At 40.8% G+C, this 16104-nt stretch overlaps 1 protein-coding gene across 1 annotated transcript in view; it reads right to left on the bottom strand.

Moving 5' to 3' along the window:
• adcy8 (adenylate cyclase 8 (brain)) overlaps positions 1–16104 on the bottom strand; it is a gene marked incomplete at both ends in the record, with an annotated part of 149897 nt that overhangs the window by 63400 nt on the left and 70393 nt on the right. The window contains 2 exons of the mRNA XM_079244347.1: positions 11593–11863; positions 14379–14537. Of these exons, the coding sequence (XP_079100473.1) occupies positions 11593–11863; positions 14379–14537 (430 nt within the window). The remainder of the gene's footprint in view (positions 1–11592; positions 11864–14378; positions 14538–16104) is intronic.

The raw sequence follows: 16104 nt of genomic DNA, 5'->3' as shown, positions 1-16104 counted from the left end.
GTTCTTGTCCATACTGGAGCATGCATCATAGCCAGTATGGCTTACTGGGATGACGGTCAACAGCAGCTTTGGTCAAATGAAGCCTGGAGTGTGTGAAGCCGGTGGAACCGCTGACGATTGAAGTGATTATTGAAAAGAAGATAAAGATGTAAAGAAATTCAATACACTCTCCCAGCGCCGGCCTGTTGACTGTCGCACCTCATTGCACTTAATTCAACACGTTAACACATGAAATCCATCACACTCGGATAGATCATTAAAAATTCATTTTCCTGCTCCGTATGAATTGACGTTCTCAAACCAATCTCAATTAATGGGTTTCTTTCTTCGTTGTAAGCTGTCAGGTTCTGTTCTGACTTTCACCGGCAAATCACACGTAAATATGAGCCTAATGACATCCACCTGGAGATAATAAATGACTGCAATTAAGACATTTATTGTTCAGTGCCTCACAATTCACAAGTGGAGTGATTCTCACATATATTAATTTGGCTTCAGGTGTGAAACATGCAGAGAGAATGGTTAATGGCTATTTTAATCCATATAGTGGCACAAAACATTGTTTTTTAGAGAACATCCATCAATAACCCTCATGACACCCACAAATATGCATTTCCAATGGCTATAAAGGGCATAAAATTGGCTAAAGTAAAAGGTCCTGCACTCAAAGCTGTTTAAAATCCATCTGCTGCAGATGTGTAGGAGGAAAAGGAAATTTAGAAACATTTGATTCATTTATAAATTAACTTATAATGAGTGAGGAAAACACATTGGAGTAAATGAGCTGTAAACTAATTAAAAGCTTGAAAAAAGATCAGACTGCCCATTAAATGGGACCCAAACAGAGTAGTAAATGAATGTGAATTAAGTGGTTTTGGGAGAGAGAGCTGAACGGAAGCTGAACTTGAACTCAACGAAACCTTTCATGCATATGAATGAAGACGCGTGGCCCGGGTGTCAAATGATTAACATATCTCAAACAGACTCCGAAAACAGCCGAGTTTCATCAGACAACTTGACAGCTGTAGTTTTTTTTTTTTCTTTTTTGTGCAATCAGATCAGCATCAGCTACTTTAAATGATAGTTTTGCAAGACCAAGCTGCAGCAATGATGTGCAAAGTCATTCCCAGTTTGTCTAAATCAGCTCACATCTGTGGAGCTGCATGCAGACAAAATGTGAGATTTACTCAGAGATTTGCAGCTTCAGTCACTGCTGAAGTACGTGTATAGTTTCAGGTTTGTGCAGATGTCGTGTTGATGTAAATGTTTTATGTAAGCATGAAAAATATACATGTGAAATGATTCAAATGGTTTTAATAATTAACTCTGTCATGATCATAGGACTGATCTTCAGCAGGATCTTGCTACATGAATAAAAAGGCAGATTGTTTGTTTGATAAGGTCTCCAACAATAAATAAGCTTGTTTTAGAGCGTGCAACGGCCGGCGTCGCCGTGCAACGGCCTGCTTAGATTTCTGACTAAACAGAAATCTAAGCAAACATTAAAATGTCTGAAAAGCCCTCAAGCCTTAAACCTTTTCTTAGGTTTTAAGCCACTGTACTTTAAAATTTTTATAAAATGTGCAATTGGCTGGCAAACGTTATCTACAAAGCAGATATCAGTTTATAGATGTAAATTATACAGATCCTGACTCTTTAAACCTTTCATGTGGAGTGCAGCAGGGTTCTGTACTTGGTATGATCTTGTTTTATATCATTAATGACTTGTGTCTTGTTTTTCCAGTTGTTGAAGTGCTTTTCATTTTCTGATGACACATCTTTGTTCTGCTGTTAGACCATTTAAAACAGCTACTGGATGCAGTGGACAAGGAGTTTGAGTTAGATAGTTTGAGATTCATTCACTGGTTAACAATCTACTTTGGAAAAACAATGTATTATATTTTCTAAATATGCATCAAATTAATCATTAATCAATCATAATATTCATTCATGCAAATAGTAAGTTTCCAGGAATATGTAATTACAGAACTTCTTGTTTGGGTTCTTGCGCTGCAACTGCTGATGAAGCTACAGTGCTCGTAGCTCCAGGCCGTGGAAAAAACATTGTAATGTGCATCTTCAAAACAATAAGTTAATGATAATAAAGAAAAACAGAAAGCACAGGAGTAAAATAGTGGAAACATATTTTACAAAAATAAACCAGAAAAAAAAAGAACTAATAAGTCAACTAAAAACAGAAGGAAAAAAAAAACAAATATATGCAACATTCCAAAAAACATTTTGATTGCTAAAAACACCAGTTTATTCTAAGTAATTAGATACCAGTAGAAACAATATTTGATCCAAGCCAACCTGCAGCCCGTCACTCTTTGGATCTTCCACACTGGCTCCTCATAAAGTTGGTTAAAATATAACCAACAAGTGATGCTAAATATCATAACAAATGCATTTTTCATGGAATAATTTCATTGAAATTCCTTTTTTTCCCCATATTTTTCAAAAATATCCATGTCCCATAAACTGCATCTTTCATCTTTTCAGAAGTTTTATTCTATATTTTAAAACCTCTAAATAGCAATAACATTGTAGTTATGGAGAATAGCAAATTTCCTCCAGCTCCACATGTCCCTAGTAGAACAGCTACTGCAGTATCGTCAAATAGTTTTTTTTCTTCTGCACTGCAGGTTAGAGAAGAAAATATTTTATTTAAACCATTTTCTGACAGACATAAGCATAAATGAACAACAACGATGAAACCTGAAACATTTTCTGTGATTTTGTTACACGCTGCACCTTTACGACGTGCTTTGCTAGCAGTTGGATAACATCAAATCAGCAAGAAACCGAAGCGCAGACGAGCTTCATTATTTGCATTTTTCAACCTTCTTCTGAGGAATTTAAACATCCAGCCTCACTGGAGGCTCTGATCTCCACCTTTACTAAAGCAGCGCAGCGTGCCAGGTTCATTAGGAGGAAAAGTAGGTAGAAAAATCCCGGACATGAAACAGAATGAAATAATAACCTCTACAATTCTTTGAACATACCGTAATGACAATTTCTCATCGTTATCTGATGCTTTTTTAGCTTCAGAGAAGCGACTGGATTCAGACATGAAAGCATTTCAGCAAGGCGACATCAAACTTTCATCAAGCTAAGTACTCAAACCTATGATGACAATTCTCTGAGCGCGACTCACCCCCCCTTCAACTCACCCCGACGCTTCTGCTATCTGAAAGAATCTGGAATTTTAACTACAGGACAAAATCAGAGTTTCTGCACAGCAGAGCACGGTTATCTCCAACTCCTTATCATAAAGGGTGATCTGGTGCTTCACAGACCACTTTAAAGCATTAATAGGAAGCCTGCGTTCTGCATTCCACTCATGAGAGGAAAACTGGGAGGGTGCGCGTCGAGGTGGGGCAGTCATGATTGTTTTTGGCGTGCAAGTCACCGAGGACGCACAGCCTAAAGGCCACATGCCTCCATCTGGCATTTCCCTTCTTTATGCTGGCTGGTCTTGCATTTCCCTGAGCTGCTTTTTCGGATGCGGTGGGGGGGGGCGTGGTATGGGGTTACATGTGATATACGTAATAATAACAGAAGTCATTGCTCTGTTGGGAAATGTCAGCATATGATGCCAGTAAAGAGGCGCACAGAGGTCTGCTAGATGTGACAGCATGAACGCAAACAGCAACGCTGGAGAATCTCATGTCTGCTCGTGTGACAGATCAACTGATTCTTCAGAGCCAGAAAGTGTTTTTCCCTCTTCTCACTTCGTCTTGTACAGCCCTCTTCAAAGAAGTGCAAGCAGGCAGTTATATAAACCACAAACTGCAGGGCAAACGAGGATCCAGACCCAGACGCCGTCGTACACATAGACAGAATCTGACATTTACTGGACAGGTTGCCATAAATATTCTTGATAAATATGTAGAGCTAAGCTACTTACATGTAGATCCTCCACAACTGTCGTAATGTAGCTTAAACGTAGCTTAAAGTCGCATTCACGCCCGGCTGCAGACAATTCATTAAATGCTCAACACAAAGAACACAAATGTTGTCATCTGGGGAACAAAAAGGACTAAAACACGCCATCCAATCATTTTAACCGGCCCGTCCTAAACGTCTGTATGGTGAAGTGTCTGTCAAACTTAACTACCATTTGTCCCGCCCCCTCAACCCTTCTGAAACCCCTGACTGCTTTGGAGACGTGGCTTCAGGTGCACATCTGAAGAAAGGACTTGTGAATTGTATATTGTCACAATGTAGGTAGCTTGATGTGCTTTTCCAGTGTCCTACCCTCTCTTTGAGAGTTAATTCTGAACCTGCATGCTGTACAAAACGTTGAGCATGCGCTGCAGGCTGAATCAGGCGAGGATGACGCAGTCACACACCTGTCAGCGCTTGTTTTCAATGCAACTCTCTAAAGCAGAACTGAAATGTGAAATGAATCTCTTTCCTTTTAGCCTGGGTTCTGTAATTTAGAGCCACTGAGTAACTGGGTCTCCTGAGGAGGTGCACAACCTCCTTCGAGGTGAAAACTCAGACAGTGCTGTGCATCATGGGAGCCAGCAGGTACACAGTGAAGCATGAAAGAAGTAAAGACAGAACCATTCAGTTGAAACAAAGAGCCTACGCAGAGCCTGGACAATGATTTCATGGCTGGAGCGCATCGTATTGGACTTGGGAGTCCTTCTTTCCATGAAACTTCTGGGCCTGAACGCGATGAGTCCCACAATGATGGATTGAGTAATCATTGTGATCGAGCGGTTATGAAGCCATTATTTAGTGGACTTCACAATAAAAATGGGGATGATTGGAGGAAAATTGTTGGCACAGATAACAGCAGAGGGCTGTAAACTGTGTGCTTCAGTCAGCTGTCTGTGAAGATGAATCCTCTGTAGCGCTTGTTGTTGACACTAAATGGAAATTCCTGCTGCAACTTTCAGCACAGAAACGCTTCTAATGTCTATTTTTGCCTCATGGATTGTCACTGTTCTGTATCAAAAGACTAACTTGAGTCAAGCCTGCTTATTGTACACGTTTATAACTCTGTGCTTAAAGAATTGTTTAGAAAATTTTACTTTAAAAAAACCAAACTTAAATTTCTGAACTGGAGAAGAAAATGGTAATTACTGACATCTAGTGGTGAAGATGCAGAAAGCATCTAACAGGAAATGGCATCGCTGTTAAAGATTGTTAAAAATCCAACCATAGGAATGTGTTGAACTAAGTTTTGTCCTGTAATCCTTGTCGAGCATCGTTGGTGTCTTTAAACTTGTAGTCAGTCTGCTTATCTATGGAACATGTGATTGTCCATAGATATATGGACAATATGTATGTTTTATTGTTTCTTCTGTACAGCACTTTGGTCAACTTTGTTGTTTTTAACGGTGCTTTATAAATAAACTGGACTGGATTGGATTGGATTGTCTCATGAAACCAGCTCCCGGTCTGGGTTTGGGAGGCAGACGCCCTTCTACCTCCAAGATCAAGCCCTCCTTTGTGATAAATCTTATAGTTGGGGGTCCAGCCATCCCTTAGTTATGCTGCTGTGGGTTCAGACTACTAAGCAATGTCCCATGATGCACTGAGCTCTTCCCTCTTCATCTCTCTGCTCCTCATCCTCCATGTAGAAACATGTGACAGTACTGACATCATCTTTCTGCAGGTCTTCCTGGATAAAAGCTGCAGTGCATGTTGGTCTTCCCTGCCCTTTGCTCCCCAACCGGTCCAGGCAGATGGATGTCCCGGCTGAGCTGGGTTCTGCTGGAGTTTTTCCTTCCCACGGTCGCCTCGTGCAGCTCAGGATGGGGGATTGGATCCAAGTCCAGATTCAATGCAATCTGTTGGTTTTTCCTTAACTAGGCTATATGCTGTAAACTGACTCAAACTGGTGTGTCTGCAAAGTGTCCTGAGATGACACTGTTGTGACGTGATGCTGTACAAATAAAGCTAAACTGAACTGAATCATCTTGGAGAAAGAGACAGACAACCATCTTAAAGTAGTTTCATGCTTCTGGACCTTCAGCTGCACATATTTACTCAAAGAAACAGACGCTAACTTGTGAACGTGGAAGTAATGTTTAACATTACTGATCTAAATGTCAAACTACTTTTGATTTGAAGTAAAGCATTTCCGTTGTACTTCTATATAAAATCTGTCATTTAACAATTCAGTTATTGTTTTCTATCCTCCATTACTTATATTATAAAGAAACTAAAATCTACAACTTTCAAATAAGTACAGCAAGGATGCTTTCGTCTGAATTAGTCTTAATCTTTTACATTTTTACTAATCTAAGCAAAGTATTCATGTCCTATAACTACAACCTGCTACAGTTCAAAATACGCTTTTTCATTTTTTTTTCCCAGATCGCTGAACCTCACCATAGTTTTCCCATTTTTCAGCTTTACAACTTCTTCTTCAGTCTGACTGAAACACACAGTAATGCAACCCAGAAATTCAACTCTGTCACTTTTCTGGCATCACTGAGTTGAGGACGGAGACCAACAGGACGGGAGGACCGTGACTCCGAGGACAGAAAACCACCGGAGAGCCAGAACTGCAGCTCAAAGTGGAAACATAAAAGACACTTCAGAACTCCTCGGAGAAGCCTTTCATATGCAAAGAGTCTTCGTTTGACGTGGCGCTCCTGACAGGCTTTCATTGTGCAAGAAACAAAGAGGGTTTTTTTTTTTTTTTTTTTTAACAGATAAAATTTCTTCCAAATTCAAACCCCCATTTGAATCAAACCCTGTGAGACCCTGACGGACCGTGCTGCAGCTCAGGAGCCCTCTTCAGCAGCACCGTACCCAGTGGATAATGCAGAGTTCACCGCTGGCTCATGCCTGCAGGGAACAAAACAGCCGAGGCTGGAGCCCACATGTACCGTACACAGGAAGGCTGGAAAAACCAGACTTATGATCTGGTGGCTGTAGACCAGATTCTGATCCGGTTCCTTTTGAATCATTGCAATTTGCTATAAATGATTATTAGAATGCTAACGTGTCTTTGCACGTTTTTTATAATTGTATGTATTCCTGATTGGCTGTTTGTTTAAGCAATGGGAAAATAAACAACAGATCCGATCCAGTTCTGTCTGGGAGACCAGATCCGGCTCTGTCAATGAGACCGCTGAGATCTGATGCAGCTACGCTTTTCTTGCGACTGAAACACGTTTTTAAAGAAGTCTGATTCAGCATGAACGCCGTCTGGAATAACGTGTCACCAGGATGGTCCCAGCATCCTGATGTGAATGCACCTAAAACCAGTTTCTGATTTAAAAAAAAAAAAAAAAAAAAAAAAAAATTAAAAAAAAAATTGTATGTGCTGATAATTATTTCTAATGTCCAAACCTTTAAAATGTGATCTCGTTAATGCATCAGGTGATTGATCACTGACATAATCTGATTGGAAACCAGTGTAAGGAATGTAGAACGGGAGTGACGTCTGGCAGCTGCAGTCTGAATCTGGGTTTCCAGATGAGTTCTTGGACCCCTCAGTGACTGCAAGGTGTCCAGATCCTGTAGCTGTAGAAACGGGCCCGTATGACCATCCCTCCACCACCGTGCTTTACACTGGGAATGAGGTGTTGATCACTTTGTGCATTCTTTCCAGACATCTGCATTTTAGTCTGGTCTGTCCTGCATTGTTCCAGAAGTGTCATAGTTTCTTCAGATGGAACTTTGCCAACCTCAGCCGTGCTGCCATGTTGCTTTTAAAGCAAAGAGGCTTTTTTCTGCACCTTTCAGTCTTTAAGTTGCATGAACTTTAATATTTCTGGATACTGGAGAGTCTGAGATGTACCCGTTGGGATTTTTCAGTCTGGCTTTGGGCTCAACTTGCTGGGAAGTCCACTTCTGGGAAGATTGGTAGCTGTCTTGAATGTTTTCTATTTGAAATTGTTTTTACAACCCTTCCTGGGTTGATGGACAGGAACAGCTGCTTGTCGATTGTCATTGCTACTGTCTTTCCTCCTGGGCATTGCATTAACACACCTGAATTCTGCAGAGCAGCAAAGGTCCTGCTTATATAAAGACCATTGCACAAAATAATAAATTAATCAGAGCATCTGCACACCAGCAGCAGTCTACCACTTAATTCCCATGGAAGCAGCGGACTGTTCCGGGTTATTACTGTTCAGCTGAAGAGATCTCCATCTGTTGCAAGCAGAGGAATTCTTTTTGCCTCCCAGTCTCAATAATCCAAACTTTGAGATGAAAAGTCATAAAATGGGGAGCCAAGTGCTCGTGCCTCCCCCAGTTTCCCTGATGATGCGATGATGCGAAGCAGCAGGCTGAAGAGTCACTGGTTGAGTTCTGGTGAAAGAACACTGAGTACCGGCCAAACAGCAAGCAAGACACAACAGCTTGTTGTAACAAAGCAATCTGGAAATACAAATGCATTCCAAATGTGCACCTTTAGCAACCCCAGTTTTGTGTAATTTTGTACGATAATACATTTTTGTTGTTGTAGGGGACAGATAAGACATCCATGTACGACTTACAACATGTTTGTTTTGAATTAGGACCCAGAGAGGGAACTCGTAGAACTTGTCTTGGGTTGAATAATTGTGTTGTTGCTTATTTCTGACATATCAAACACTTGTATATCAAAATGCTCATCCAGGATATTTTATGGAGTCAATTTCAAGAAATGATTCCACATAAATGACGAAACAAAGGTATGAGATAGAACAGGAAGTCCGACAGAGGTATACGGACGCATGCTGGCCATTAAACCAGCAGAAAGTACAATGGCATAAAGAGGAAGGTGGGTAAAGTCAGCAAGATACAAATGTTACCAGCTTGATGTGCAAAGAAAATGTTCTTTACACACATGACTGATTGATTCCAGCTAGCCTGAACCCGTGAGGCCCAAGAGGAAAGTCAGTTACATCATGGCATGAAGTAAATGACCTCGGTAACCAGCTCTACTGTAGCCTCAACCCAACTGGATCGATATTTCAAAAGATCAAGATAGAATAAATCAAGGAATCAGTCCATATTTCTGACCAGAATATCAGCATACACACATAAACAAATGCTTCATTAGCACTGGACACATTCTCAGCATTCAATCTTCCGTTATTTCTCATATAAGTTGGTCCAGACTCTCTGAAATGGGTTCTTGCACAACACATCAATAAATCAGTCCATACATCTACCTCACAGAACGCATTTTCGGCAAAACATTGCAATAACAAAAGTTCACAGCTTGTCCTCTCTCCACAGGGATGCCACAAGTCTCGATACTGGGACCCCTTTGTTTGCAATTCACACCATGTCTTCTGGTCAAATTTCCCTCCATGGCGTCTTTCATGACTGAACTCAATCAGGATGTCACTTAAAACAGATTCCTAGTGGTGCTTGCCTCCCAGGGACTTCCACAAGCATGAAGGAACACTGTCTTTAACCAAAGTAGTATAGTGGTCAAACCAGCCGAATACTTCAGACTACACAATATCCCCAATAAAGCGCCTTTCAACATCAAAAAGAAAAGTATCCGTATAACCTGGTGTCATGGCTGAAGTCACATTTAACTTTTTCTGCTTTGCACAGCAAAGCACAAGAAAATCAGACTATATGACACATGTTAGGTCATAGTTATATCAGTTATGTATGCTCTATTTGCAAATATCCCTTTAAATTGTACAAAAACACACAGGAGCATCAAAAAGATATTTCCAGCCACTGCGTAATAAACTCTTCTGCAAACTATTTGAAATTCCAAGTCAGTAATGTTGCCCTCAGTTACTATATTCTGAAGGTTTATATTCCCTTTTGATGTCTGCTTTCCTATAAAAAAAAAAAAACCAAAAAAAAAACAAAAGAATTCCTTACTGTTCTGTGGTTTCATGAGGATTGAACAAGCTACTAAATGCAATGGAACATGAACTGCATTGCAGTAGTCAAGCCTGATTGTAATGAATACTGATGAAAACGTGCTGCACGAGAATGTTGGGAAACTCGTGACAATAAAATTATTCCAAACTACCTCTCAGTAAAATCTGAAACAGAGTAATGGCAGAGTGTCTTTGACTCTTGGGCATAAAAACTAATCTTGGTTTCATCTGAATTGAAAAGGAAAACCAGACCATAACATCTTCATCAGGCCCAAATCATCGGAAACAGATTAGGTTCAACAGGTTCAATGAACAAATAAAGCAGGGTGTCATCAGCATAGCGGTGGAAAGACATGTCATATTTCCTAATGATGGTGGTAATGACATGGATAATGATGATGCCTGATGGGTGCATGTGCAAAGAGAACAAATAAGACCCGACCTAGAACCCTGTGGAACACCATTAATGGTTAAGGTGTCCGTGAAAACAGATAACCGTTGGCGCTTTGCAGACACTGAATATCGTCAAACCTTTCTAAATGTTTGTTTTGTCAAAGTAAAAGCACAGAAAAATGATTTCTGGTTTTAACTTCCTCCTCAAAATCCAAATCTGGTACTTTTCTTTGGCTTAAGGTAAAAATAAATTAGTAGTCTTGTATAAAAATCCATCTTAAGATAAGTTGGTGTTTCTAAAAATGGGCTTAAAAATGGAATGAATAATAAAATATTCAACCAAATAAGATGCAGATTGACTGACTCGTATGATTATTAATCATTTAACTTTCAAGTTTGGCTGCCAGATGGGAGCTTAACCTAATGCAAACATGGATTTTATTTAACCTTTTTACAAACAAGCAAAGCGTATACATTGTTTAAGATACTTTTTCTACCTGAGATTCATGCTGAATAAAAGATTACAAGACAGTACATGATAAAAAAAAGAGGCTTTTCTTCATATAGTTGGTTTAGAAAATGTCCAGTAGCAACATTTTCTCTAAACAATGACTGACTGTGAGAACTAATGGAAAATAAAGTGTGTTTCTACTGAGCCTTGCAAACCAGACATTAATTTAATCCCTATAATTAAAATAAGTGCCTAATCTTTTCTAACAATAAGACTTGAGTCTTGTTACAAGGTATGTAAATATTTACTGGTTTTTTTTTTTCTGGGATGAACTGTTTTCTCCATCAACTCCGCTATTCAGGAAAAAAAAAGAAAAAAAAAAAAAAAAACTAAATTACTCTAAATTTTACCATCTCAGACAAAATCCCCTGAAAACGCCTCCAGAGGCTGATGTGTTGTCACAGGCAGAAACGGATAAATGAAGACAAAATGAGGAGGATGCTTTAAAAGGGCCACAGAATCAGCTCGTCATCCTCACAAGCAGGCAGGCTGACACATACAGTGGTTTGTTACCATGGTAACACATTCTCTACGCAGAAAGCCGTCCACTTGTTCACAGATTAACAAAAAGGAAAAAAAAAAAGACAAGACAATCAACAAACAGGCGAGACAACTGAGAAGATCATGCACTGCGAAAAGAAAACAAAGAAGAAAATGGCCATCTTGTCAAACAACATCATCCTGCAGTGACGTTCCAACCGTCGCGCATTTTCCCGCTTCTTTCCAGTCGGTTAAAGAGCTTATCAAACGCCCACGGATGATTGGCACGGTTCAGTTTTAACGTGAACTGCAGAACAAGTTGCCAGTTGACAGACGTTGTTTCACAGTTTGATAAGAGAGGATAAAATCTGTTGCGATTCGAGCAGCGGCGGGACTTACGTTCTGGTTTCCCACAATGTTGTCGAAGGGGAGCTCGGGGCTCCAGGAGGCCTCGTTGAAAGTGGCGCTGCTGGCCCGACGGTCGGCCGAGCTCGCCGCCTCCTTCATGATATCCTCCGGCAGGGTGAGCAGACTCTCCTCAGGCTGCTTGATCAGGTACGTTTCGATGTTGTGGCGCCGCAGGAAGTCATTGCGGTCCTTCCCGTGGCCTTCCTCCACCTCGTAGTCCCCGTTCAAACAGTCCAAAGCTGCTTTGGAAATGTGGATCCTCCTGAAAATAGAAAATAAAATAGAAGTTTGTTTAACGGACGCAGCTGTTTGTAAACAAACTTCACTGGATGGAAATGAAACTTTTTGTTAAAGAATAATATTTCCCTTCGTGTTCCATCAGCTTCCTTTAGATGGCGTCAGTATCTAGGAACCGTTGATCTTTAGTTTCTTTTTTTCCTTCGTTAACCGTGGTGTCATAAAGGAGTTCTTGCATTTCTGCCAAAGGGTTCAACAGATCCTTTCTATCTTTGGCTTTTCCAGTTTGGAATTTCTCTAAAAGTTTCTGCCATTCTTATAGTCTGCAAATGAAACAGCCCAAAAGAAAATTAAAACTGACATTTTCATGGAGTTTAACACAAAATGGTTTTGACTCATCCATGCTTGGAAAGACTAAACCTTGGATTAATGCCCCTTTTTTTTTTTTTTTTTACCCAACCGTGACACCCTCACCAGTCACTCTGCGTTTTATGTTTAAATTATTGGAAATTTTAACTTTACAACCTGTAAATAGCAACTAAATAGAAAGAATTTGGACAGTGAAAACAATAAAAATATTTTTTTACTTGTTTCTGTTAAATATGGTTCAGACTCATTAACAAATAATACAATTATATTTTTGCTGTTTTTTTTTAAAAAACATTCCTAATTTTTCTGGAAACAATGTTTGTAAATTTAGTGTTTACTTTCCTTAGTTAAGCTCATTCCCCACAAACTCCAGAGGAAAAAAACCAAATTAGCTATAAAGCTTCAGAGTTGGGAACATTTGTATAAGAGGATCTATTTTTAATTCCTGCAACATTTTTACAGCCATTTCCAAACCCAGTCTGTGTTGGGTTCTGGGCAGGTGGAAGAAACAACATTAATGTGATTTTTGTGAAAACAGATATCTGCTTTAAGACCAAACAGGAAAAAAACTTCGTACAACCTCTGAGAGCCGACAGTCACTTCTACAAGACTGGGATTTCTGGGAAGAAGATGAACGCTTAAATCTCTGTCAGACATCTTTATTAAAAAAAAAAAAAAAAAATCAGACATTTTATCTTTTTATTTATTCCACATATCTTCTAAACTGATTTTTTTTTTTTTTTTTTTCTGAAATGAGAGTTAACTTGAGCCAGTTTAATTCATGAAGCCGTTGGCCCTGAAAGTCCCTTATGTGTTGTCCTCAGTCTACCCCTCTAAGTACCTACATATCATACAAAAAGGACTAAAACGCACTAAAAATCCAATCAAATCCAATCAGCCTGTCCTAAACGTCTGGATGGTAATGTCTGTCCAACTCAACTGCCATTTGCCCCACATGTCATACCTGGTACATACGTTACTGAGATGTGTGTGATGCATACCGATCCAGGCTACAATAACTGCAGATTCAGGAAACACTTATTTCAGACCAGTTTCCTTTGAAGTAGCAGAAGCAGAAACGCTTCATCTGCTCCAAAAATAATGAACCAGGGGTGTCCAAAGTCAGTCCTCTGGGTCCTGCAGGTTCTCAACGTATGCCTGTTCCAACACACCTGGCTCGCATTAATCTGCACGGTGACTACTCAGTCTGAGTCAGATGTGTTGGAGCAGGAATACATGGAAAACATGCAGGACCAACTTTCAGAACCCCTAAAATACACGATCCAACAGCACTGATCCATATTTTAAGCAATAAGTAATAATTTGAGGCTAAAACAGGTTTTTCCATCTAAGGAGTGAAGTTGTGACTTTACGCAGCTGAAATTGGTTCAAATAAACACTTTTCTTTCCAGAAGATTTTCATCCGTTAGGTTCTGGACAACAATCTGTCTAAAGCGTCGCAGCAGGATTCAGTGAATGTGAGGTTATGTTGCAACTTTCAGCGCTGAAACACCTGCAGCATCTGTTCTCTCATCCAACCAGGTTTCAGTCTTACAGCCTCTCCGTTTGCAGGTTGGACATCTTACTTCTTCTCTATCTGTCTGTAGATGTTATAAAAATGCAGGCAGAGGCAGCGTTTGCAGGTTTCTGTTCATAGCAGTGAGTGTTGCAGGTGATTTCAGCCGTGGATAAGCAGACGAGACAACACTGGAGTGTGCAGGTGTGAATGGACTCATGCACAGCGACAGGTCACTGACTGATCGTTGCCAGATTCAAAGGTCAGCGCCGCTATTTCCCAGTTCTTATTAGAGAGACTTTGCTGGATGAGATTAAATCCTATAAAAAACATAAAGAGGGAAATACAGTGAGCTGTTCTGTGTTCGGCTCAGAAATGCTGTTGGGAACCTGCAGCTACATCCGGTTGTTATGCAACTGATTTGATTAAAGAGCACAGGTCAGGGTTTGACTCTGAAACAGATGCTGGCAGAAAACTCAATGCAAGCAGATCATAAACTAATCCCATCACAACACAAAGACCAGATTTAACCATTTCACATCTTCTGTCAGCAAATTCCAGTCCAGATCGACCCAGTAAAGGCATAAACCAAAGTCCCACCAGGGTGACTTCTCTGCAGACATACATGGGGTGGCAACGTGTGGTGATCTCTCACCCGGGGATGCCGCCCGACTCCAGCTTGTTGGCGATGTCCACGTCCCAGGACCAGACGTCAAACTGCCACTTCCTCAGTCCGAGCACGCCACACAGCACCGAGCCTGAGTGGATCCCGATACGCATGTCGATGTCATGCTTTGTGCGTGACCTCACATATCTGAAAGAGACAGAAGAGACACAAACAGCAACGTTAACGGTGATTCACTGAGCAGAGGAGCAAACGGGGAAGAGATGGTTCACTTTGCAGGAAGGGAAACCAGAAGTCACTGTAAACAGGTACTCTAGTAGTCTTCCTGTTAAATCACAGCCACAGACTGGTACAGCGCCCTGCGATGGACTGGCGGCCCGCCCAGGTGATTGCTGGGATAGACTGAACTGGACGAAGTAGTTAAAGACTGAACGAGTGAACAAAAACTTAATACACATGACAGGATGTGTGTGTGTGTGTGTGTGTGTGGATATTCGTTCACACGATGAGGAGACTCTACTCATTTCTGAGCTCGTGATGTTCTTTAACTTTTATCTGTTGAATTTACAAACTGTGATTTTGGAGTTCCTCAGGGTTTGCTACAGTTGCAGTGTGTGAACGTAAGCTAAGGCTAGCTGCTTCTTTGCTCGCATTTTTTTTTTTTTTTTTTTTTTTTTTGTTTGCAGGTCGTATCCAAGCGGCAACCTCCAGCGGTTTAAAGTGAAGCCTATGCAGAAGTGCATAAAACTGCAGTTCCCCCTTCATCCACTAGGGGCAGCAACACAGAGCTAATCCCCATGGACTCCCATGTTTAAAAGACCAACTTCACAGCAGGAACAAACATGTTTACAGCAGAAATAATCATGTTTACAACAGGAATAAACATGTTTACAGCAGAAATAAACATGTTTACAGCCTGGTACAAAAATCCATGTTAGATTTAGTAGGTCAGGTTTACCTTCATGACAACTGTGGGGGGGAGTGAATTCTTTTCTATCTTGCCTGTTTAAAAGTAATTTAATCTCAAAGCCCGACATATTTAGGGGCGTGTCCTTTTGATTGACAGGTAACTGATCTCCCACTTCAACTAAGAAGAACGTAGAACAACCGCGGTTTTTAGCCGGTTAACAACGTGACTTAGCTTTAGCCCGCTTACCTCCGTTAGCTGGTTAGCTCCTGTTATCTGCAGGTTAGCTCAGTTAGCTCTTAGCTACAGAAACCTCGGAGTTCGCTCAATGTCAATCATCCACCATGACACTCACAGCCCCGCTCTCAGCTCCACCTCTTTGCCCATATTTGTATTTTCTGAGCGAGATGACGCGCTTGACGCTGCCAAGATGACGACGGTAGGAACCGCCCACCGAGCTTCAAATCAGCTCTTCAGAAACCTAGGGATGATGTCACGGAGGCTCCGCCCATCTCTTTGTATACAGTCTAAAGCTGTATCACATTATTTGTCCGGCTGCTGTCGGTTCTGGAAGGGAACATGGCCGTGCACGTTATTTTGTGATGTCAGAGCGATGTTAACCACAAGACGTTCTCTGCTGCTGTTTGCTCCGATCTGCTGCGTTAGCATCCTGCCACTGCTGCTTTGTGCTAACTGTTGATGTCCAGCATATAATTTAAAAAGCACAGTTCTATTCAGTCAGTCTGAAATGCATCTGCAGCTGTCTCCTCCAATTCCTTGCAGAGTCCATCATACAGCTGCTTTCACAACAGGTGGAGAATATAAACAGTCTGTGTTCAGTCACAAAGT

This window comes from Telmatherina bonti, assembly GCF_933228915.1.
Source record: "Telmatherina bonti genome assembly, chromosome: 7".
Lineage (NCBI taxonomy): Eukaryota > Metazoa > Chordata > Actinopteri > Atheriniformes > Telmatherinidae > Telmatherina > Telmatherina bonti.
This window is presented reverse-complemented; position numbering and strand designations above follow the sequence as displayed.